This window comes from Cryptotermes secundus, unplaced genomic scaffold (genome assembly GCF_002891405.2).
Source record: "Cryptotermes secundus unplaced genomic scaffold, Csec_1.0 scaffold2069, whole genome shotgun sequence".
Lineage (NCBI taxonomy): Eukaryota > Metazoa > Arthropoda > Insecta > Blattodea > Kalotermitidae > Cryptotermes > Cryptotermes secundus.
Genome location: NW_019734999.1, coordinates 61,754 through 87,056, shown reverse-complemented (window position 1 = coordinate 87,056; position 25,303 = coordinate 61,754). Strand labels below are relative to the sequence as shown.

The 25,303-nt window shown below is 43.0% G+C and overlaps 1 protein-coding gene across 8 annotated transcripts in view; it reads left to right on the top strand.

Annotated features, from left to right (window-relative positions):
• The window catches only part of LOC111869210 (transforming growth factor beta activator LRRC32), a 36,046-nt gene that overhangs the window by 1,289 nt on the left and 9,454 nt on the right, over positions 1-25,303 (top strand). For 2 of the 8 annotated variants that reach the window (XM_023860522.2, XM_023860521.2), the window contains exons 2-4: positions 14,737-14,937; positions 16,071-16,641; positions 18,752-20,477. In XM_023860522.2, the coding sequence (XP_023716290.1) occupies positions 14,743-14,937; positions 16,071-16,641; positions 18,752-19,047 (1,062 nt within the window). In that variant the 5' untranslated portion in view covers positions 14,737-14,742 and the 3' untranslated portion in view covers positions 19,048-20,477. Of the gene's footprint in view, positions 1-9,338; positions 9,656-14,736; positions 14,938-16,070; positions 16,642-18,751; positions 20,478-22,836; positions 23,068-24,124; positions 24,437-24,458; positions 24,619-25,303 lie in introns of those variants that run through there. The other 6 variants (XM_023860526.2, XM_023860527.2, XM_023860524.2 and 3 more) reach the window with 5 other exon arrangements.

The window sequence follows — 25,303 nt, the reverse complement described above, 5'->3', positions numbered from 1 at the left end:
CTGGTCCCTATCCTGAGCCAGATCAATTCAATCCATACCATCCCATCCTATCTCTCCAAGATCCATTTTAATATTGTCCACCCACCTACGGCANCCTTGGTCTTCCCAGTGGTCTCTTTCCTTCTGCCTTTCCCACAAATGTCCTATATACACTCCTCCCCCATTCGTGCTACATGCCCTGTCCGTCTCCTCCTCCTTGACTTGATCATTCTAATTCAGCCAGCGTTGCAAAATAACTCAATAATGAAGAGCCTCCCCCCAAAAAGCATGTTCGCCGGAGTCATAACGCTTACTTTTAGCCTTAAGGTTACCAAGTTAAATGGCTGCAGATGTGCGTCTTTTGACTTTTGGTAAGTTTCCCGGTTTGCTTACGGGCCCAAAGAGAGGAAAATAATGTAAACATTAATGCGTTTTGTCAAGAGAAAATGATTCAGGTAAGCGCTTTGACCTTTACCTGGTTAGTATGAAGCAAGTTGTGAAATTATGCGCGGGTCAGCAGTTTTTGGGGGGCTTGCGCACTTTTCTATAATTATCAAGAGAAACCCTCGAGGCTTACGGAAGAAATGCATTCGACTCGAAGTACGAGAGCATGCTTAATCCTCCACTACAGTTTGTGCCTGAAAAGTGTTTTGCTCAGGTAAAATTCAGCGAGATATACTTGAGATGGGCGCAGACATGCGCGCAGGTCTCCATGTGAAGCGTCAGTTGTTGCTGTCAGATTTTAACCAAAATTAGAATACATTAAAATTCAGCGAAAAAAGAATCCCTTGTATCAAATTTAATGAAAATTCATTAAGCAATTCTCTAGTGGGCAGACAAAAAAAAAAAAGACACATGGAATTGAAACTTCCTTTGCGAGGGCGATGTAACATGGATTTCGATTGGTTGAGTGTAACATAGAACCTTCTTGCCCGGTCCCGTCAGCTCTTCAGGTAAAGAACCTCAACTGTTCCACCAAATCTATAAAACCAGTCCTTGTCTTCGGAAGTGGGATAGAGAGCAGTCTCCGAAACGTCGTCTCGAAATTTATGACAAAGAGCTATGTCCAAACAATGTATCATTGTGCTGTGTTATCAGCAATGGGACGGTGCAGTGCTGAACTCTGTACCCTAGCTTATGACAAAAGTGACTCCGTTCGCTGACTGGGCTGGCAGTCATGTTACAAGTGTCAGCACATAATGGAAACTCGCCACCAGACGAAACACTAGTCATTACATGGGACACAGCCGTCGGGTATTGGCCACGTGCAAACAAAACAAAATTGTGGATATTGTGTCAGGCGTCACAAGACTAGCCCACCAGACTAACTGCTTAATGAGGAGCTTCATAACTTGCATTCTTCTCCAAGTGTAATTAGAGTGATCAAGTCAAGGAGGATGAGATTGGCAGGACATGTAGCACGAATGGGGTAAGAAGAATGCGTATAGGATATTGGTGGGAAAGCCGGAAGGAAGGAGACCACTGGGAAGACCAAGACGCAGGTGGGTGGACAATGTTAAAATAGATCTTAGAGAAATAGGATGGGGTGTTTTGGACTGGATTGATCTGGCTCAGGATAGGGATCAGTGGAGGGCTCTTTTGAAAACGGTAATGAACCTTCGGGTTCCATAAAATGCTGGGAAGTTCTTGGGTAACTGCACAACTAGCAGCTTCTCAAGAAGGGCTCAGCTCCGTGAAATTAGTAAGATCAGAGTGAATTTCTACTGTCGACAGAGAGAGAGAGACTAGGTAACGGCTCGGTAAACACGCTCCCGCGGCAACGAATACACAACAATGGAAGAATTGTTGGGTGTCCGTGTCTGTGTTCATATCGTTGTGTGGCGTGGATGGCGCAACAGGAAGTAGGGGTCACGTGATCTCTGCGGTCTCGCGAGTGACGTCCGATACCTCCACTCCGTCCATCATTAAGCAACGCTCGGTAAAGACCCCTCCCCCTCGGTGACGTAACAGCACTTCCCACAGTGACGTAACAGGGGACACCGCGGTATTATTTTGTGTGGAAAATTCTTATATATACGGATTTTCCACACAAAATTATACCTTGTGCACAGACTCGATCATAAGGATCATAAAGGAATTTACAAGCACCTAGACGAAAATGTGTGTAGCATGTATAGGGCCCCACGAGGAAAGGTCAGTATTCTGGGAGGTCACAGTATCATTCTAAGCAAAAACAGTATACATGTGCATGTGTCATATCCCGAAGGGTTTCCGAGATAGAGCTATTTCACTGTACATACACTTCTTTTTGCTTAGAATGGCCGATACTATGACCACCCAGAATATTGACCTTTCCTTGTGGGACACCCTGTATATTCATTGCTTAATGCTGGAGGATGAACAGCAGAAGCTGAGGGTCACAGAACACTGTATAGGCATGATCAATAACAAAACTTTCCCCACAAATACAGGCGAAACAAGGAAAGCTTCAAAACATTTCCCAGTCTAATCAGCAACTTTTGCCTGCTTCTGTGGTGTTTCTTTTATGTAAACATTGCAATACCTCTGGAGCTGGGATAGCTCAGTATAATTAATAGGCTACGGGATAGTGGATCGAGGTTCGATTCCTGATACGGACAGATTTTTACTGCTCTCCACAGCACCCAGAATGACTCTTAGTCTACTCGTCCTTCTGCACAGTGTGTGCTTGTGACTCGTTCCCTGGGGATAATGCGACCGGAGCTCGATACTGCCCACCCACCTCAGTCTACTTCCGAGATGAAGCATCCATGAGATTGTATATCGTCTTCCCCCCCGCAAGTCTTCATGGCGCGATGCTTCGTTAAGCACGGGGACAACTTACCTCTTCTTGCTGACTCTCAGCGCACTCTCCTGCGCAAGGTTCAGTGTCAGAAATGTAATTCAAACCCTTATCGGCAAGAAAAACATCGTCCTCATGTAAGGCGTAGCGAACGGCTAACAGTAATGCAGTTCGATAAATACGGCAGTGAAAACTTGTTCGGGGTTGATAAGCACTTTCCAGGCTGTACAGAGTGAGGCGAAATTCACGGAATAGGCCGCCATAGTGTGAGCCTTTGTTACGAAGAACAAGTCGAGAATACTGTACATCATAGCCCTGTTATGTTTAGTTTTCAGTATAGACGTCACCGTCAAATGGCACAAAATATCGAATGATCACACTATGGACTCCACGTAGTTACAGTAGGTGTTCGAACCGGTTTCCGTTCATTTCAAGGTAGGCTGCAGTGCGCCTTAACATCTTGGCATCGGCCCTTATTACAGCTGCTTGAAATTTTGTCCCTAAATCTCAGATAGTCCTCCTTCAGATGTCTTCTCAGGAAACAGTCCATTGGACTTGGATCAGGCGACGGAGGGGCTGTGCAATCAGCTTTCGACTTCCAGTCTAATCTCTTGAAGTGGGTGAGACTGAATCCACTTGGTACGTCGCCCACTGACTGGCCTATTATACCAGCCCCAGATGACAGATGATGAGTGTGGAGCAGTCGGTGGAAATTGAAGTACTCTGAGAAAAACTGCCCCAGTTCTACTTTGTTCATCACAAATCCCACATTCTCTGACCCGGGCTCGAATCCGGGCCGCCGCGGTGGGAAGCCAGCAATTAACCGTCTGAACTTTGAATATGGTGCATATGCTATTAATAACCTTGGCAGTGCGTAAGACTATGTAGCATCGAATGGTAGAATAATTATTGAATTATTATTATTATTATTATTATTAATTGGGGTAAGACTGAGCTTACTTGGTACTGTTTTGCCAGTCCCGGATGATAGATGATGGGGATTGTGGAGCAATTGATGGAATGAAGATAGGCAGGGGAAACCGAAGTACTCGGAGAAAACCTGCCCCAGTGCCACTTTGTCAACCACAAATCCCACATGACCTCATCCGTGTTCGAACCCATGAGGCCTCAGTGGGAAACCAGAGACTAAAGGCCCTGAACTTAGTAATGGAGTAGAAAGGGCGTTGAGGGACCGACATGAGTAAAATTTGAGATACTATTCTGGAATTTTATTGGGGGGACTGAGAAAAACCACGAAATACTTCACTCATTACAGGTGGCCACTGGGTCGAAATGTCAGAGGGGTTATCAACAACTATCCGCCTAAACTAGGGCGCGACACATCACCCATCGTGCACTGCGGCTCCGTCATGTTGAAACCAAAGGCTCTGCCTCACAGATAGAGGCACGTCTTCAGGCAGCCCCGATATAACGGTTTGCAAAAAGTCGCGATATCGTCGAGCAACCAGTCTGTGAGGTAGCAGATAGGGGCTCAGGGCAGTGTCTCTGACGAGACCAGCTGAAGCGGACTTGAAACAATGTTCAGGGACAGCATGAGGATTGTCCCGGGCCCAGAGGTGACTTGCGAACCTTAAGCACGCCGTTACGTGTGAAACAGTTCGTCTTTCCACAGGATATTTCGTGTGCAGTGTGTTTATTTATCCATTCTCGGAGTGGCGATGTGGGTGCAACTGATCGTCGTGAGATACTTTGAGGATTCTCTGCTGGGATAGTCTCAATTCTCGTGAAACATGGCGTGAGCTTCTCCACGGCCTCATTTACGGCATCTACTTAGGCTTTTGCCGTACTGTCCTTGGGCTGTTTCTGCCTCACGGAGACGCTACTAATTAGCGTCTTGACAACGTGCACAAGGAAGACGCAGGGCGTATTCCCGTGCAGCAGTACCAGCTCAACTGTTACAGGTACCGAGGGTTAGTCGTGTGTGTATTCCGTGATTATTGGATCACATCTGACCTCTGACGTGCACAGTGTCTTGAGCGCACACACCTGACAATGCGTAATGTATTGTGACAGCACCGCCAAGAAGTGTGTCACCATATTTGATGGTGACTTGTATCACGAAAACTAACCGTCTCAGGATGTGTGTTATATAACACCTACCACACTGTGGATAGCTTGTACATGAATTTCCTATCACCTTGCATAAAAATCGTAGTATTATTTCGAAACACGAAATCCGCATCACCCTGTATAAAACTCGTATTGTTCCGAAGCACGAAATCCGCATCACCCTGTATAAAACTCGTATTGTTCCGAAGCACGAAATCCGCATTACCCTGTATAAAACCCATAGTATTGTTGCGAAGGAATGCGAGATCCGCACGCTCAGTTGCTAGTGCTTGTGTAGGACCGTGTTTTGGAACTTACTTGCTAGAAACTCCACGCTGAGTGTATTATGTTTCGGCGATTAATAATCGCAATCTTTTGTTTCAGTGGCGACTATACAGAGTCTTAAGTAGGTCATCAGCAGTTCGTGAGATAGCTCTTGACGTCATGAGTAGAAAGTTTGTAGATTCTACAGGGTGTTCAATCAAGGAGTCTATACAGAGTCTTAAGTACGTCATCAGCAGTTCGTGAGATAGTTCTTGACGTCATGAGTAGAAAGTTTGTAGATTCTACAGGGTGTTCAATCAAGGAGTCTGTACAGAGTCTTAAGTACGTCATCAGCAGTTCGTGAGATAGCTCTTGACGTCATGAGTAGAAAGTTTGTAGATTCTACAGGGTGTTCTATCAAGGAGGAAACTTCGCAACACCGCTGACCGGGCCCAACATTCCTCACAGACTGCTGCTGTAACTGTAACGGCGCGCGTTTATCAGCGCTAATGACTCATTCTGCTATCAGCAGTTACAGTAGCAATCTGTGAGGAATGTTGGGTCGGGTCAGCGGTGTTGCGCAGTTTCCTCCTTAACTGAACGCACTGTATTTTCAGCATGCGATTCGAACCAAAATCGGGCGATATTCCAGAGTTCGGAGGCACCAGAAACAAATTTAATTTCACAAAAACAAAAATTTCCGGTACTGTGAGCACACGCTCATCTCTAACGCCTCACCGCAGTCTGAGTTTTGCCAACAGAACTCCATTGCCTCATATAATTGCCACAGTAAAACTGTATCAGCAACTGTCAGCCCTTATAAGTTCATAAGAACGCCCCTTGATGATAACTATAATACAAAAATGTGCATAATTACGAAATTCCAACTCTTGGAATAATCGAGTTTTCTTCTTACTGTGATGAACCGCGTTCCTTTTTTTTTTAAATGGCTGGCGGTTAAAGGTGAAGTCCCTGTACTTAATTCCTTCCATATCGCGCCATGAAGATATATGGAGGAATCCTACCACCCATCTTAGTTGATTTCTGCTTAATTTTAACAGGTCCTTCGTCCTTCTGGCAGAGGATCCTAGTATAATTCCCTTTGCCTGTTTGAGCCCAGTTGTGGATTCCCAGTGTTTTTGTGATTTCTATTCGTTCCGTTCCTGTCCACTTTCATGGAAACTGCAATTGATACACCGCAAGCTGGTTGAGGTCCTGTTCATGCCAGCAGATCTGCGGTTTCACTCCCAACAGTACCCTCATGGCCTGGCACCCATATCAGCTGAACACTGTTACGTGGTGTTGCGTTAAAGTCAGCAGGAGAATGGAGCGTCTGCAGATGCTCATGGAGTGAGCGCTGAACTCGGTATTGCCCCATGTCACTGACAGGAAATTGTTAGGAGCCGTGATCTGGTTCTTATTTTATTATTTTAATAATAGACCGGGATAGCTCAGGCTGTATAACGACGGGCTACATGCTGGACTACCGGGGTTCGATTCCCGGCAGGTGAAAAAGATGTTTCTGGTCTCCACAGCGTCCGGAACAGCCCCGGGACCCACCCAGCCTCCTATCTAATCGGTACCTGGACTTCTTTCTCGGGGGAGTAAAACGGCTGTCACCTCCATCTAGTACCTAGGTCAAGTAAATGGAGCTATACCTCCACTCCCCCATACGTCTTCATGTCATGGTGATTAATTAATTAAGCACAGGGGCAACTTCACCTTTGAATAAGGAGAGTTTTGTGATGCAGTTATGTTGTGTTGACCACACCGAGATTTTGCGTGATTTTCGTCAGTCACTCCGGCCAAATGCCTGGATAGTACCTCGATTTGGCCATCATCACTTTCTTCCAAATCATCAGTCGATTCGACGCCAGGACAGATACTGAATGCGTCCTTAAATAACCAACACATGCAGGATCTGAGGTCCTCACACCGGTATATAACGCCGTGTAGTTACTTAAAAATCAGCCGACGTTTCGGAGGAACATATAGCCTCAATCTTCAGGGTCGAATAAGCCGATCAAAATATCGGGGTAAAATCAGGTGACAAGTCGAGTAATCGCCTGGTCGGAAATTTCGAATTTTGTGTAGGAATGGAAAAAAAAAAGTGTAAGGGTTTATTGTGCAAGGAATCTCCGTGAAGTAGAGTGAGTCGTTGGTATGCGGGTTGGGGGGGGGCAGCATCAGTTTGGAGGATGGTGAGTTCCCGGTGAGGCCATGTTTCGGTATTAATAATTGTCTTTTCATTTCTGATGATGCTAATGATCTCCGAACTGGACTCGTACGTACGTGTTTACCTCCTGACCCTCGTTACGTCACTGTTAGGAAGTCTATCCAAATGCACTTCGACCGTTAGACCCCTCCACAGGCGATATCCAGTGCCCGCCCAGTTCTTAGAGCCAGTCGCTAAACGGGTAAAGTGGGTATGCACACCTCTGTATTTCTGCATGAACAAACTGTTTCTATTAGCGAACAGAAACTTCAACGACACAAAATTTACAACCTCTTTATTACAACCGTCACAACACAACAAATATCAAGATCAGTGCCTAGTTTCGGCTCTGCTACATGTTTCGGCTATCAGTAGCCATCATCAGGCAAATACCGTATTTACGCATGTATAGGCCGCAAATTTTTTGCCAAAAATTCAAGAGGAAAACTGGGGTGCGGCTTATATTCGAAATATTCGAAATCACACTTCATTTAAAAAAATTATATTCATAATTAGTAATACAGGGTGTTCTACTCCTGAAATAATATTCCAAGAAAATTATTTTTCCTATAATTTGTCTGAAAATTGTGCTGCGGCCTATACACGCACGCGGCCTATACATGCGTAAATACGGTACATGGTTAACATATATACACCACTGAACTGCAGTGCTAGTAAAATTGGGTACAATACTATTGGTTATATAAAACGACGTAAAAATACAATAAATCAGATTATATAAAACAGAAGTTATAGTATAAAACAAGAATAACATTCTTAGATTGATATTTTGTATCATCGAATCAGTCGTTGGTTTTGCAATTTCGTTGCGTTCCCACGGACAAATTGGAATATTCAATATTTTTGTATATAAAATTGTATAGGAGGCTCGTGATGTAGATGTAGTAAATTAATGTTAATCTGAAAATGATATGAAAGTAATAGTATTACATTTTGTTATAATCAACAATTGATTTTGGTATGGAGGATGTAGTGTATATTACAAGGTACTAAATATTTAGTCGGTGCCTCATCTTACAAAGTGTTGTCCGTTCTGTAGGGAATGTAAACAGCGACTGATTTGGTGATGTAAGATTAAAGTCAATTCAAGAGATAAGGTGTATGCGGAAGTGGTGGTAGGGGGAGGGGGGTATAACTGTATATTAGGGTTTGCGGGATTTGTGGCGTATTTGCTCCATGCAGGAACTTTTGGGCCACACAGGCCTCGAGGCACGCGCGCAACGGGAGAGTTGCGGATTGTATCGGCGCGTTGCTAGGCGACAACTCTGAACGCTTGGATAGCGCAACAGGAAGTGCGAGTGACGTCACATATCCCCACTCATCCCGTAACTACGCAACGCTCAGTAAACACCCCTCCCCGCTAGGCTGTGACGTCATGCAACAGTGGAGTCCGTGCAGCGACAGTTGCTAGGCAACCGGTCGGTAAACACGTTCAACAATATAGATTGTTTTCTGTGTGGTCCGTGAGAGGCCTATATAAAGGATTGAATGCATTCGCCGAGACAGTGACAGTTGAAGTCTAGCAATTGCCGAGTTCAGTTGAAATATAGCAGCCGCCGAAGACAGTTGAAGCCTGGAAGTGACTCCAGCAGGAGATGTAATTGTGATACTGAAAATATGAATTGTGTAAGTGTGGATAGAAGTGTGCAATAAATTCTCTAGATCCAGGACCGGCGTGAAGTTATTTGTCGCGTCACACAGCCAACACGCCGCAATATTATTAAATCGCGTTGTTTATTTGTTTTGGAGGATTGCTTGGTTAGTGTAGTCGGTTGTTTGGTTACTTAACCGATTGCAGCCACGCAGAACCTGTACCAAATTCCGTTAAAGAGTTCACAGTGTACGGACATCGCCCCTGCCTGAAAGGTAAATAAGTGTTTGGTGCCAAACTAAGACTAAAACATCAGCATTCTTACAGTACGAGAGATAGCGGGTCTGGGAACAGCAGAGTCTGATAACACTGTGACCTCACAACTGGAAAATATTGAGATAAATGCAGTTCTCGTTTTCAACACAAGTGCGTGAAACGTTTCGACGAGTGCGATCCGCCATTGTTGATTGTGGCATCGCTAAGTTTCAGTAGCCCAAACAGGGGAGTGGTTGTCTCAAAGAGTGTTGTTTCCATGGAAACGAAATGCAGAACTAATCACAGTTAGTTAAGACAGGACCAGAAATTTACAGCAATGAACAGCAGTGTTACAGTGCGAACGCGTGTCTAAAGAGGAACTTGTAGACCGGTAGTTCTCAACCGGTGGGATGTAATGTTTTGACAAAGGCATTTAAGAGACGGACGAGGACATAAAAAGGATACAAAACCGTAACTGGTATTTGTAACAGAACCTCATATTTGTGTTTTACTGTAATTGTATATTTCTGTGCAATAAGTAACATTATGTAGAAAGTAGGTGTACACATAAAAAATTACAGCCCTCAGTTTTGATTGAAATCAATATACAGAGTGTGTCGTGAGCTGCAAGGACCGCAATCAATATACAGAGTGTGTCGTGAGCTACAAGGACCGCAATCAATATACCGGGTGTATCACGAGCGTTCAGGACCGCTGTTCTGGGCGCTCGTTTGGGCGACTGGCTACGAACTGAACATCCGAAGGGTTAAGAGTTCTAATCTCGATAAAGACGAGATTTCTTTACTCTCTACGGCGTCCAGACCGTCTCTGGGGCTCGCCCAACCTCTTATCCAATGGCTACAAGCATCTATTTCAGAGCAGATAAAGCGTCCGAGGCGTCAAGCTGTGCTCGATAATACGTAGATTATATATGTCCAGGATTTTCCTCGGTTCCTTCGAAGAAATCCCGGAATATTATCTCAAACTACGACCGCCGATCCCAGTGGCCATGAGGTCTAAGACATGAATCGTCTTCACCCGCTCGAACACTGGGATAATGGGTTCGAATCCCGTTCGAGGCATGGTTATCTGTGTGTTTGCTATGTGTTTGTGTTGTTCTGTGTGTAGGTAGCGGCCTTGCGACGACGGGCTGATCCCCGTCCAAGGAGTCCCACCGACTGTATAGATTAAGAAACTGACAAAATGGCCGAGGTCCAAAGGGTTAGAGAGCCATAGAGACAAAGGGGTTACGACCTATTACTTCCGACTCCTTTTTAAATGATTTCTTCGCTAGTTGTCCTACCATTTGATCCCGTAAAATCTTAGCTGCTGGCAGCGTCGTAAAATAAACCGTAAATACGCGTGCGCGGACGTTGGGACCAAGGATCGCATACGAGACGCGTGATAAAAATCCCCTTCCCAGGAGCTGCTCTGTAAACGTATTCAAATCTCTGTGCTTTAATGAGACACACAAACACCGATATTACCATGTAAATACTCGCAGCAGCCTTTTGGTAATTAGCAGTGACATCATGAAATGTGTTTTCCGGATCGGTAGTAACGTATCGCAAGGCACCATTTGTTTGCACCTGCATCTTTCATCTTTTTGAAAACATGGCGCAATATTGCGAAGGCAGCGGGCCCAGGGCCCCATTTGGGCGAGTGGGATGTTAACATCTCTGTCTCATTTAGCTTAGGTTTCGTTCGTCTTGGACTTGTTTTATCTTAGGTTTATTCGTATTCGATTTAGTTTGTATTGAATTTAGTTTATCTTGGGTTTACTTGTATTGAATTTAGTTTATCTTGCATTTATTTGTATTTGATTTAGTTTATCTGGGGTTTATTTCTATTGGATTCAGTTTATCTTTGGATTATTTGTATTGGATTTAGTTTATCTTGCATTTATTTGTATTTGATTTAGTTTATCTTTGGATTATTTGTATTGGATTTAGTTTATCTGGGGTTTATTTGTATTGAATTTAGTTTATCTGGGGTTTATTTCTATTGGATTTAGTTTATCTTGCATTTATTTGTATTTGATTTAGTTTATCTTGCATTTATTTGTATTTGATTTAGTTTATCTGGGGTTTATTTGTATTGTGTTTCATTCATCTTTAAGTTAATGAATCTTGGGCTCTGTTAATCTTTGGTTTCATTAACTTTCGGTTTCGTCCTCCGACACCCAAAACATATCTGTGGTGCTGCGTTGTTTGAAACCTCACAATTTTACACTGTTGCCATGTTGTCACCGAGAACGAGGTTCTATGGAGAATATTTTGAATTTAGAGGGATGAAGAAACAGGATACTCAAGACAATTGTTTAATGTATCGTGTAACGTTGGTGGACAGAGCGTTGCTAGGTAACTGACCGTTAAACACCTCGCGACCAAATACACGCAAGACAACAATAGAAGTACGGCGTTTTCTATGCGGTCGGCTCCGTGACCGCTGCTGTGCAACGTTCGGTAAACACGTTTCAACAATGGAGGCTGTGTTTTCTGCGTGGTCGGTGCAGAAGCTATATAACGACAGTTCGAGACGTCAGCCTTACGCGCCGGCCGCCCTTTACCCCAAAATATATTCCTGGTACTCATTTCTGTTAGAGGTTGAGTCGACACCAGGGCCATAGTGCTGCTGGAAGGATTAGGTAAATTAAAAAAAAAATCCACCTCATCAGGATTCGATCTCGCGACCTTCTGGCTTACAGCAAAGTGCCTCAACCAACTACGCTACCGCGTGCTCCCTCCAGATATTATTAATTGTAATCAAATCGACGATGATGAGATCGATAGTGCATGTAGCATGCATGAGAGAATATGAATGCATACAAAATTTTGGTTGGAAAACCTAAAAAAAAAAAAAGACCTCTTGGAGACCGAGGCGTAGATGAGGGGTAGAGGGCGTGAAGTGATTTGAGGAACTTTTATGGCATTTACTAAAGAAAACTACGAACTACAAACTGCTTCAGCAATGAGCATGCGCGTGTACTCGCTGAAGACTTCAGCAGCGAGACAGCAATGGACTGACCACGCCGGAACAGACAACACCTTTCACTCTTCTTCATTTGTTTATCTTAATTCACTGATAATTAGTCTGTTACAATTAGGAACTTTACTGGCTGCTTTCACAACACGAAGGCCGGTAAGCAGGAAGTGGCGTAACAGAAGGCATGGCTCGAGGTGAACCTGTCTTATCACCGACTGATTGCGTTGCAGCAATATGGTGATCCAGTGGATTCCTGGAAGAAAAGAGGTCGTGGCAAATTCTGTAAACATTCTCTTGTGCCGCCTGATACCGGAGAGCGTTCCGAGCTGGAGAAGGAGATAAATTTGTTCGCTTAAAAATAGATCGAAGTATGAACAAAATGGATGTTGCTTCATGTGTGGTGAGGAAGTTAGAAAGCATAGCGTAAAGATGGAGAACGAGAGAATATCGACAAACGAATTGCACAGGTCAGCAATCAGCACAAGGAAAAAGGGGAAGGTGGCGCAAGCCAGGTATTTTCCCCTCCTAATTTTTTTTTNAGAGGGGGGGTCGGCCAAGCGCTGTTTTGTCCCCCTCCTATTTTTTGTTTTTTTGGGGGGGGGGGGGAATCAAACCGAAAAAAATATATAAATGTACGAAATAGCTAATTCCTTTGAACATAAGGCACCTTCTAATTTAAGAGGTATCCAGTTTTTGAATGTGGGTTTTGAGGGGGGGGGGGTGGAAAGATACACATTCCACGAACTTTAAGACGCAGTTTAAATTTTTCTACGTTTGGGGGAGATGTGTAAAATTTACGTCTTGCATTCGGAGTAATAAGATTTAATAATAAAAGTAAGAAGCGTTTAAAGATTTTTCTGTTCTGAATACTGTAAGGCGATTAGTAAAAAAAAAAGACTTAAATAATTTCAACTTAAGATTTAAAGCAGAATTTTTGCCCCGAAGAAGCCGCGCCGGCGCCCACGTTTAAGTCCATCATGGAAGATGTAAGTTTGCAAGATGGCGACTGGGAGAAGAGATGACAGTGGAAACGGTAGACGGCAAGTCCATACGGGGAAAAAAGCTAACAAGAAGGAGAGAAAGGACGTAAAGCGGAAGAAGATGAATAAAAAAGAGGTGATGACTATACTGTCACGTGTTTCAGTGAATAAGACGCGGGTTTGGCTTGGTGAATCGGTTTATTGGATCATCATTAGTCGTGACTACAATTAGTTCTTACACTCTCAAGATTACTGTAACTATAGCTCATGTAACGTCACACACTAAGCCTTCTAATTCTTCTTCTGGCTACACTGCTGTTCCCTTGGAACTTCGGAACTCAAGTGAAATCAATTCCTATTCCCATATTCTCTCATACCCCTTCGGCACGGACCACGCACAGAAAACACAGATCCTCTATTGTTGCGCAGCTCAGACCGCACATAAAACAAGTCACGTGATAACACGTTACAATACTGTTCAGTGAGACTCGTCGTGAAGGTCTTGCTTCTCGAGTCATCATGTCAAACCTGATGATTAGCATTATCAGCTGATGAGCCAAGTTAAGTCTTCCCTCTTAGTACAACGTGACTGAGATATGAGATCCTCACAGCTGTGAATATGTAATGACTGCTTGTAGTTTGCTGGATAGGTATCGACGTTTCGGAGAAAATTTCTGCTTCCATCTTCAATGTGCCCTGCAGATGAAGGCTCGTGCACAAAATTCGCGGTGTCACATCCGAGAAGGCGGTAATCTTAAAGCTAATTGCCGCGGAAACCAAGGCACTGCTGTGTCAGTGCAGTAAATTTCTCCCTGTGCCTAGCTAATTAAGCACAACGCCATGAAGGTGTATGAGTGGATGTATAGATCCACGTATTGTTGACCGTGGCACTAGTTGGAGGTGAACGGTCAGCTTCATGCCCCAGCCGCTTTACCGCCGGGGGAAGAACCAATGTTACCAATTAGATAGGTTGGGTGGGCCCCAAAAACGAACTGGACTGCTTGGAGAGGAGAAAAATTTTGCGTGCCTCACGACTCAAACTCCGGCCCCTCGACCTCACCGCCATGTGTGAGCCGATTGTCTAGAAAATCTTACAACGAAAAGAGAACCCACTGCCTTGGGTTAAAACTGGGCCAGCCTGTTCCTGAGGGATATGAATATGGGAACGTGGCAGTTGCACAGTATACACAGACGAACTTGAAGAATTGAAGGTCGTTGGCTGAAGACTAATAATATAACAATAGTTAACACTGTAACACCTTGAATATTGTACTGAAACACAACTCTGAACTGGAACTAAAAACTCTCACTCATTGTATTTCTTTATTTAACCTTGAGTCGGACCTATAGAAAACACATCGCTGCCCATATTATTGTAGGCTTTACAAGCAGCGTGTGGTTCCTAGCTTGTGATTGGCTAGCACTCAATCCACTGTGGGTGGTTTCTGCAGTTACATATTGTTGTAGACTTTACCTACCAACGAGTGTTTACTTGCTGTTGCTAAGCAGTGGTACTTATGTTGTGACTGTAACGTTTGCTTGAATGTAGACAGTTCCCACACTGTGATATAAAAGCAATTCCTATTTTTTCCAGAAGGAGATGGTTCTGCAGACAGTGTGCATTCTTCTGCTGTTCTTGGTCCGTTGGACTGCGCCATTCTCTGTGGACTCGGGTCATTTCAACAAGAAAACCCCCAAAAGATGTTCTTACTTCAAAGAACATGGCATGATGGCAGTTGACTGCTATGGGCTTGACCTTGTGGCAGTGCCTCAAAACCTCAGGACTGACACTGAGGTTTGTATCTTCTTTAACTTGAAATTTAATTGGATGTCATGTGTACCAATGTAGATACTTTCAAGCATGGCATTTTCTCACAGAGTTGTTGGAACTCGCTACAAGCCTTTGGCTCTCTAAGAAAACAATTAAATTCCTATCATAAGCTAAACATAATTTACATATTCTTTGTGTCATGACGCAGGGCTGTAAGTTATAAGTCCAAAGACAGAGAGTGCTTGGGACAACTGAGAAGTAAGAAGAAACTTGACCGGTTAATGACAACGTTTACGGATTACATGGGACATATAGTACTGCTGTAATACTTCCAATGAACCATGTTGGGCCATGTAAAGACGTGTAGTGCATGCAGAACTTTTGTGGAAAGCCATTTTTGAAAGGAAAAAAGAAAACTCATTTGGAAGACCAAGAAATAGAAGATAATTTTGAGGAAGGGGAAATAAATTATGACGATGAGAGGGAGATAGAACATCTGTGGTGTCATGCCCAGCGTCTGGCTTTGGATATTTTCAGTTTTGAGTCTTGAGGACTCTTATACCAGAAAACTTCTAAGATTTTGTTCTTAAGGTTTATTGTTATCTGTATTATGATCAAGTAAAACTTGAAATGGGGGCAGTGAGTCAGATTTGAAGTTTTGATAGTGGTGACTATGAAGGGTACTGTCTTCTTATATGTGACGCCAAATTATCTGGTAGAAAGTTACTGACTTGGAACAATACACTGCAACCATGTTCCAGCCCAAAGCAGAGATAAGCACACATGCCAACAAGGAGAGTAATGGGGGATGTGATATGGGTGTAGATAGGTGTAATAGCCCTGGGAGAACTAATAGGAGCAAGGAAAATACTGAAGGAATATTTTCCCATAAATGGGCTGCTTTTCAGCCCCAAATTATGGGTCGGGTGGGGGTGAAATAGTGAGTAGGAGATGTAGGTAGGCCTGAGGACAGTGGGCAGAGTGTGTGGGGGGGGGAGCACTGACAAACTACGGCCTAGAGCTAAACTCAGAGAACTAAGGTGATAGAGGATGTATTCTTCCAAAAATTGGGTGAAATTGTATCAGTCTGCATAGTGTCACATCCCAGGGGATAATGTTGAAGGATATGAGTTTGTGTTGTTCTCTCATGTTTACAGCTGCTACATGCTACCCACAACCGGATACGAGAGCTACACAGAGACTCCTTCAAGCGCTACAGGTACCTCAAATACCTCTACTTGGATGATAACATGATCCTCTACATAGAGAATGGGACGTTTGACCCGTTGCAAGATCTAGAAGCAATACGTTTGTCATATAATGGATTAGACAGAGTTCCTCCTGAAATCCTTCAGCTACCAAAGATCAGGAAAATATTTCTGGACAATAATCGATTGATTCCTGGAGGTGGCTTTGTAGGTGCCCCAGCCAGTGACACTCTAGAGTCCCTGACCCTAGCCCATTGTCACTTACAACAACTTCCACGTCTGGAAGGGTACCCTAACCTGGTGGAACTCAATGTGTCTGGAAATAACCTGAATAGGATATTACCCCAGCAGCTGGCGCTAATGTGTCAACTCAAATTTCTCGACCTGAGTGGAAACCCGAAGCTGTCCGAAGGCTCCAGCAGTGATGGGTGTGACTGCCATCTGTTGGCCTCTTGGATTGCGCAGAGAAATATTATTTTGCAGAATTCATACAAGTTAAAGTGCTCTTCAAATCATGATGGTAAGGCTTTTTACATAGAATTTTATATTTAGGTTCAGTGCAATAGAACAGACTGGATTCCTGTATAGAAATATGGTTCATGTTACAGAGTTTCAAAACACGGACACATTTTCATGAACACAGCCCTTCTCTAACATAGGGATGCACTGTACCCAATACTTTTGTTTGTAATACCTGAAACTGGATGTTTCAGTAGTATAAGACAGTTATGTTCTTGTTATATTTAATATCACTGGTGTGCCCAGGCAGATAAATTTGTACTACAATTCGGGAAAAGCTTTCTTGTTCATTTAACATCCCTGGATTGTTTGACTTGCATGAATGTCGTTACTGTGGCCTTAAGGACATGTTTCGTTACTGAGGATACTAAAAAAATATATAATAATTATCATGGTTCCAGTGCTTCTTTTTGTAAGGGAAGATTTTTTTCACCACTGTTCCACATTTTCATATATATTCTATTTTGAAAAGAATATATATATATTGTCGCGTATTGGGCATATAACGCGACAAATAACTTCACGCCGTATTTGATATAGCGAATTTTATTTCACATTCGCACTTCCAATCACACAATTGACAGTTTTACAATTACTGCTATCCGCAGTATCACAAATACTACACTTTAAATGCCACAATACAACTGACTGGTTGCTGACTAACTCAGAACTAACTCGGAGGTAGCTCGAGGGCTAACTCGTAGGTAGCTCCAGGACTGACTGACTGTGAATAGCCTTCGCTGCTCCTTATGTAGCCTTGATTGGACAATTGTCGTCTGATGCCGTGTTGCTAGCCACGCTGTACGGAGTTGTTGACTGCTGCCTAGCAACCGCGATATCCCTCGGTGACGTCACCGCTGTTGATTCGCTTTGCATAGCTTCAAGGTCGCGGGGACTCGGCTAACGTCGGCTTCGCTCGGCTCACTTCGGCTCCGCTCGTGACGTCACCGCGCGTTGCGCGTTGCATAGCTACCAGGATGCGGGGTGATTACTCGCCTATTACGCGAGCGCTACGCTACCGCTACGTGCAGCTGGGGAGGTAGGGGTCAACATGTCACAATATATATATATACAAGATTTCGTTGTCTGCTTTGTGGGAGAAGTGATGGGAGGGATACGTTGGGATATTTTGCATGTGGATAAACTGTACCTAAAATGCCTTTGAGGTCGTGACATTATCAGATAGTGACTAGATTCTTATGTCATTATTAGAAAGTTATTAGCTTGTAGAGAATTCAAATCACTATACCAGGAATCTCATTGAACACTCTGCGTTTCTTTTGTGAGAGGCCTACAAACAGTGATGAACCTTCAGGGATGTTTTAGATGATAATTTAAGTATTTTGAAAGATAACGATCTTTAGATAGGGACAGGCTCTATTGATTTGGCCCAAATGAGTAAATTCCACCTGAAGATGGAGACAGAATCCAGTCTCTGAAATGTCGTGTGTTTTAAATAAAAACAGGACAATGTATAATGTCCAGAAACACAGTAATTGTGGTGGTAATCAGTTTGTTTGGCAGTCGGTAAGTAAAAAAAAGTAAAGCTATTCCTGTAACAGGCAGTGAAGGCCCATAGGGTTGTGAGATGTTGAGGGTCCCACATTGTCTAGACAGTCAGCTCAAAGATGGCGGTAAGGTTGTCATCCTTACACGCCGGCCATGCTTTACCCTCAGGAAGATTTCTGGTACTCATTTCAGCTAGAGGCTGAGTCGACCCCAGGGCCATAGTGCAGCTGGAAGGATGAGGTCCATTGAAAAAATCCAGTGACCTCATCCGGATTAGATCCCGCGACCTTCCAGCTTGTAGCATAGCCCCTCAACCAACTACGCTACCGTGTGCCCCCGGCAGTCAGTAGTAGTAACATTATGTAACTTCCATATCACTTACCTCAGGATGTTGCATTTTCTCGGGTTTTGTTATATGTTTTGATTTTTGTTAAACTTCTTTAACTGAAAATATTTGCTGCCCATGTTTCCATTTTCTTGTATGACTGAAAATCTCAAACAAGATTTTGGGAAATCTGCATGCTCCAAATTGGAGTCTACAGACTGAATCTTGTTTACTGACACGTTAATTGAGTCCTGTTTATACCGCTTTTCTGCTGCAGATTTTACGCACTGTGGGAACACGAGTGAGGCAATGGAGATTCATGAGGCTTGTATGTCCGCCATTGCTCTTAAAGCCGAAGCTGTTCAGGCCCGCAGGATCTGGCTTATTGTTATCATTTCGGTGGCCACCATTTGCATAGTCTCGTTAATTCTGTTCTTGTTTTATCAACGCAACAGAAGAAAGAAACAGAAGAAGAAGGTTAGCAACAACAACAATACTGATCAGGAGGGTGTTTTGCCACCAGAAGAGCAGGAGATCTCATCAGATGAAATGCTGAATGAAACTAATTCCTGAATTTATCTGTAATTTTGTGAACACAAAACTAGTCACCCACTTAAAGTCTCTGGAAGTTGTTTTATTGTTGAGTGAGTCATTTTTATAATGACAGGATACAATTTTTAAGCTAGAAGTGAAATGATTACTACTGTATGAATTTCATCTGTGAAAAATGTTTGTTAAGGGGGAAATTTGGATTCTGTCCGTGAAACGTGCCGTGTAGCAGAATGTTTGACTATTGTGTCTGGCTGAGAATGAATTCTGGCTGTGAAACTTGGTTGTAAATGAAGAGTTGGATGAATTGTAGTTGTTAAAACAGGGAAAACTGAACTGTGCCAGGATGGTGATTGCTGTTATATGGTTCTTATTGAAAGCTGGGTATCAAAACTGATTTTTGTTACTAAGAATTCAGTACCTAGTAATTTCTAGGTCAGTTCATTTTTATATTGCAAGCTCTTCTCTCCCAATTTTGTGGTTATTGTGCAAAAAACCTGAAGAACTCACTTAAAATTTCACCCACCTCAATAAATGTCCTGCTAACCACAATTGTTAACCTCTTCATTAATATGTATCATTCGTACAAGCTGTTGCCAGTTGTATAATGGTGGTTAGCTCCACTGACTCCTGATATTAGATGCAGAGAGTGGCCAATGTGTGCAGACATTCTGAAGCTCCCAGTCCTGGGATTTCAGGGTCACTGTTTGCAGGCATCAATCCAAAATGTGTGACTGCAGATCAGTCTTTATGTAGCTTACAAAAATTGCAGTCATTGCAGCGTCTTCACTAACTTTAAATCGGTCACTTACAGCCAAGGTATAAAAATCTGTGTTACTTTAATCTAATGCAAGAAGCGAGTGAACTGGAAAGGCTGGTTAAGCGCTTGATCTGGGGCTGGGAATTGTTCTTTCACCACACCCTCCAAACCAATTTGCATCCTACGTACTCTCCTCTGCAGTGTGGCTTGAGTGTGAAGCTGATGTCTCCATATATTGCCAAGGTTAAAGAATGCATGGAGCCTTTACCTCCACTCTTCCTACACTGTATAGTACAGTTCTTAGTCAAAAGGATAAATTCTGGAAGGAAGAACAAGTGTAAACTGAAGGGTTGTTTTCTGCAGTTGGTCTCTGATTATGTGAGGGTTGCTAAGTTGATCATCCCCCCCCAAATTCATTTTAGTAGAATTGGTAGAAGCTGTAGCAGTAAGAAAGAAGAAAAGCAAAGCGGTATGATTCAGGTGTAGAGAAAGTTTATACGAAAATGAGATCTTGCTAGTTCTTTCTGTCTGAACACATGAAATGAATGTGTGTCTAATAAATTGTAAGATGATTTGTTATTGAAAGGCATATTTATCTTAAGTGCAGTTCCTTTCTGTGGTAAGGTAAGGTAAAGGTGTCCCTGTGCTCAACTAATTAAGCACTATACCATGAAGGCGTATGGGGATATGTATGTACAGAATCACATTTTCTTGACCTTGGCACAAGTTGGAGGTGAATGGTCAGCTTCATGCCCCGGCCGCTTTACCCCCGCTACCCATTGTATAGGAGGTTGGGTGGACCCCAGAGTCGGTCTGGACGATTGAAGAAGTGAAAATGCTTGACCCTACTGGTACTCAAACTCCGAACCCTGGACCGTCCAACCCAAAGCCAGTCGCTATACCGACTGAGCTATCACGGCTCCAACGTTCCTGTCTGTGTCAATGGATAATTTGCCTCTTTTTACTTGTGACTGTGTTTAATTCAAACTGACTGTGAAGTGACTTTATACACGGAACTAGGTGTAACAAGTCTCAGTTCAAAATGAACCATGTCTGTAATAAGAGTGAACAGTACCAAGACTTAAATACACTAATCGATATATCGCTTTTTCCACTGAGGTAGCATACACTAATCGATATATCGCTTTGTCCAGTGAGGTAGAATACACTTATCGATATATCGCTTTGTCCAGTGAGGTAAAATACATGCTCAGGGTTTAGCAAACCCACTCATCTGCTTGTATGTGACAAGTGAAATATTATGGCCCTTAAAAATGGTCGGACTTATTCGATTAATTTTGTAGATAAAGTTATTTTTCTAGTATCTGATCTGCATCTAAAATTCAGTATCAGTTCAGTAGTAAATACTTTTTTTTTCTTTTAACCCAATGTATTTGTACGATATCTGTGAAGCTACGACAAATTTGAGGTTGTAGAACTTTGTGGTGTACAGATGACGTTGATGAACGAAGATGACACATTCCTAAACCATTTGAATTTCTCTCAGTGAGTACATGGAACAGAGATATTCTTAAGAAGTTAATATTTTTGTTCAGCTAGTTAAAAAATTTCTACCATAGTTCTCTAGACTTGTATTAACGAGGATCTGGGTTTGAATCTTGGGTGTGACACCATCTATCATGATTCAGGCTTTTTATATTTCGTCACAGTCCCTCTAGAAAAATACAGGAAAGGGTTATACCATGATGTCTCCATTCAAAATCATTTTCTCTTCATTATACTTCAGTCGTATTGTCAGCAGACACACTGCAGTCTAAATAACAAGGACATCGTTAGGAAACACGCACTTGCTGTGACCTTAAATGTTACCTGAAGGAAAATATTGGAATTTAAGTTTCACTTCTCAGTTGTTTTTCCGCATTGAAGAAGGAAACAATTCCTCTGGTAAACATTCACTGCCGTATCGAGATCTCCATGACTTTGAACCACATCTCGAGTTACAAATTTAGATATTTTCTCCCTGACATATTTTTCTCTTACTTCTGAAATCGACATGGCGTGGAACAGCCAGGGGCCGACATTCCTACCGCGTTCCCTCTGACACCTCTGACCGCAGCTGCGCATTAATCCATATTCTTTTTGTTAATTTGTTGGAGAGACAAATCAGTTTCTTTTGTTTCATCCATCTAATGATGAACTCTTGTGGTAGAGAGAAGTGAATGCATAAATATCTCTAACAAACGCTAAATCTACCGATGTATTTGACCTTCTGACGGTGATAAATATAAAGATTATCATCTCTCGGTATGTGAGGCCGTGTGCTTTGGTAGATAAGTATCATTATTTTGGGGGAACTCATCTTTAAGTTAACACTGAAATGAACACAGGACAACACAAGGAAAGTTAGTTTAAAATTTAGCCAAAACCGCTTCCTTTTACATCCCCACCAATTTATCATTCACTGTTATCCAAGCATTCGATGGAGCACGCGGTAGCATAGTTGGTTGAGGCACTATGATAAAAACTTGAAGGTCTCGGGTTCGATTCCCGTTGAGGCCACTGGATTTTATGTTTGACCTATACCTTCCATCCGTACTATAGTCTTGAAGTCTACTAAGTTTTTAACACAAGTGAGTAGCAGGTATCTTGCAGGAGGGTAAAGAACTGCGTCGCATAAGGATGACCTCACCACCATCTGTGAGCCGATTGTCTAGAAAATGTGTGGGTCTCGATATCTCAAAACCGTATTGACCTCCACGGCCTGTTACAGGGATAATCTGAGTTACAGTGTCATGGTAACCAGAGATACCGTATACAAATTGATCGCAAGGAGTTCGTTTGAAATATTGATACACATTTACCAAGGTACACGGCGTCATATCCGAGAAAACTAATCACTTGTTGACTGAACTGATAAATGAGGCATGTAGACGCGTTAATTTTGCTTGTAATTTGTGAAATACATAATATTGACAAGTGTTTCTGTTCTAAATTGTAGATCTTCATGTTGTGTGTGTGTTTTATCATTCACTTATTTCTTGTGTGACAGTCAGTTCTTGTGCGACATAAAGTTTGGTTTGATTTTGATGTAGAGTGGAGTTCTCAGATGGGAACTACAATATAAAGTCGCAGCAGAGAAACCTACGGACAGTAATTCAGGACACAGATGTTTGTTACAGACTCACTACACCAAATCCCATTGAAATTCGTACGTTCAGTAGTTTCAAGGATGAAACATAAGCTGAATTATTGTAACAGATGGCCTTGTGTTAATGCAAATGTAGTGAAAGTTTTGTGGAATAGAATAAATATTTTGAACATTATGAAGTTGTACTATTTTGAAGAAAGCAGTCTTCTGGGATGTGGCGCCGTGTATATATTGTGTTAATCGACGTTTCGGAGGAACGTATCGCCACCATTTTCAGGGTAGAAGACAAGAAATCCGTGAGCGAACTAGCTTGAGCAGGTGCAACATCTACACGGCGTCACATCGCAGAAGAGTGTTTTCTTCATAGTCACCGCCGTGAATACCTAAAATTGTACTATTTTGTTTGAGACAAAACGTTTCAAGTTGGTTAAAAAAAGTAAGTAATGCTTGTCAGATCTGAGACCAGTGAATATTAAGCTCGGAGACTGTGGGTGTGACGCCGTAAACTCTAGTAAAAAGATTCCGAAATTTCAAAGTAACCTGCTGCCTCCATCGTCAGGGTAGAAGATAAGCTTGGGTGCAAACGAACTGATGGGAGACGAGATTTTGTGAGGGAGCAGGAGAAGAGGTTGAAGAGTAAACCAAACAAACGGCAAATACTGAAATTCCATTTGCTGCTTATTTGCACGGCATAGTTTTCAATCCTGAAGATGGAGGCATTACTTTACTCCGAAACATCGATAAACTTTTACCAGAATATATGGTGTCCCGGAACAAGTTGGCTCAGGCAGTAACACTTATTTTTAGCCTCTAAGATTGAAACTATATTCTTCTGAAACGTCGATTAAATTGCCAGACTGCGGCGTCACCGAGGATGATACCTGGGATGATGACGCTTCTGACTTGTATTGAGGAGGTGTCCGGTTCGAATCTAGGCAAGGGACCAATTTTCCTGACAGAATTTTCATCATGCGAATGCTGGGATAGTACCTTGAAAAAGGTTCCTCATTCCTTAATCATCATACAGTTCGACACCATATAGTCTTGAGTTGCAACTAGCATCGTTAAATAAAACAAAAATACACGGCGTCACACATCGCAGAAAACAACACTGTGTTATCTTTGTCCTTCGCTGTGTATAAGGAACTGGCTGCTTACAATCCATTAACTCACTTGTCCAAGTTGAGGCATTACAATGTGCTGTTACGTAATCAGACTTTATCTGGAGTTTTTGTATTTCCCGCTGGAAGCCAGTCGCAACTGGCCTGCGCCTTGCTGGGTCCACAGTTCCTGTCCGGGGAAACGAGCAACACTGTTAAAGTCGCCGACAGAAACCTTGTAACCTTTCGTTGTGTAATTCTTTCCGATGAATTCCTTTGCTTTGAAGTGCCATGTGTTGTATGTTAAATTTAGCTTGATCCAAGTTTTCCAGTTTCCGACATACGGAACATGAAGTGGTGGCACATGGTGACGTAGAGTCGCAGTCCAGTCGTGGTTCCATTCGGCTTCAGAACAGAAGAAGCTGCCTGCCCTCGCAGGCAGATGTGAGTATACTCACCACTTCAAACGAATGTGGTTGTCGTGTGTTCCAATTGTTTTAACATTGTGTGCGGTGTGTTATGAGTTTCGTGTGGTTCTAAGCCTTAAACAGCGTGTATACCCAGGCAGGACGGCCCCAAGCGCTTTTTTGAGCTCCAGAACCCATTCTTTGGGCTTATTTTAAAGAGTATGATCTCAAACACGGGGAACGGCAAATAAAATCTAAAATATAAATTATTTTTATTATTGTTTACATTAAATGTGATAATTTAACTGCAATGCTCAGGATAGGGACCAGTGGAGGGCTCTTGTGAACACGGTAATGAACCTTCGGGTTCCATAAAATGCTGAGAAACCCTTGAGTAGCTGCAGAATTGGCGGCTCCTCCAGAAGGGCTCAGCGTAGGTGTCTCCCTCTCACCTGAGGGCGGAAACAGATGCAGTTTCCGGAACTTTGCGTTCTCTGGAATACCGGACGATGGACAGAGTGGAAAGCCACAGCAATTCTGACCATTCCTTACTGTTTCTTGTCTGTTTTTATTATTGCTAGTGGAGTGGGACTAAGTCCCTTGTACTGCGGCCACTTCTGGCCTATTGTACCAGCCCCAGATGATAGGTGAGGGTGATTGTGGAGAAACTGGTGGAATGAAGATTGGCAGGGGAAACCGAAGTACTCGGAGAAAACCTGCCCCAGCGCCACTTTGTCCACCACAAATCCCACTTGACCAGACCCGGGATCGAAACCGGGCCGCCGCGGTGGGAAGCCAGCGACTAACCGCTTGAGCTATGGAGCGGCCGTTTCTTATCTGTTTACATGCCAGACCCCGTCATCCCGCAATGGCGCTGCAGATCTGTTGTTTACAGGCTGCGTAC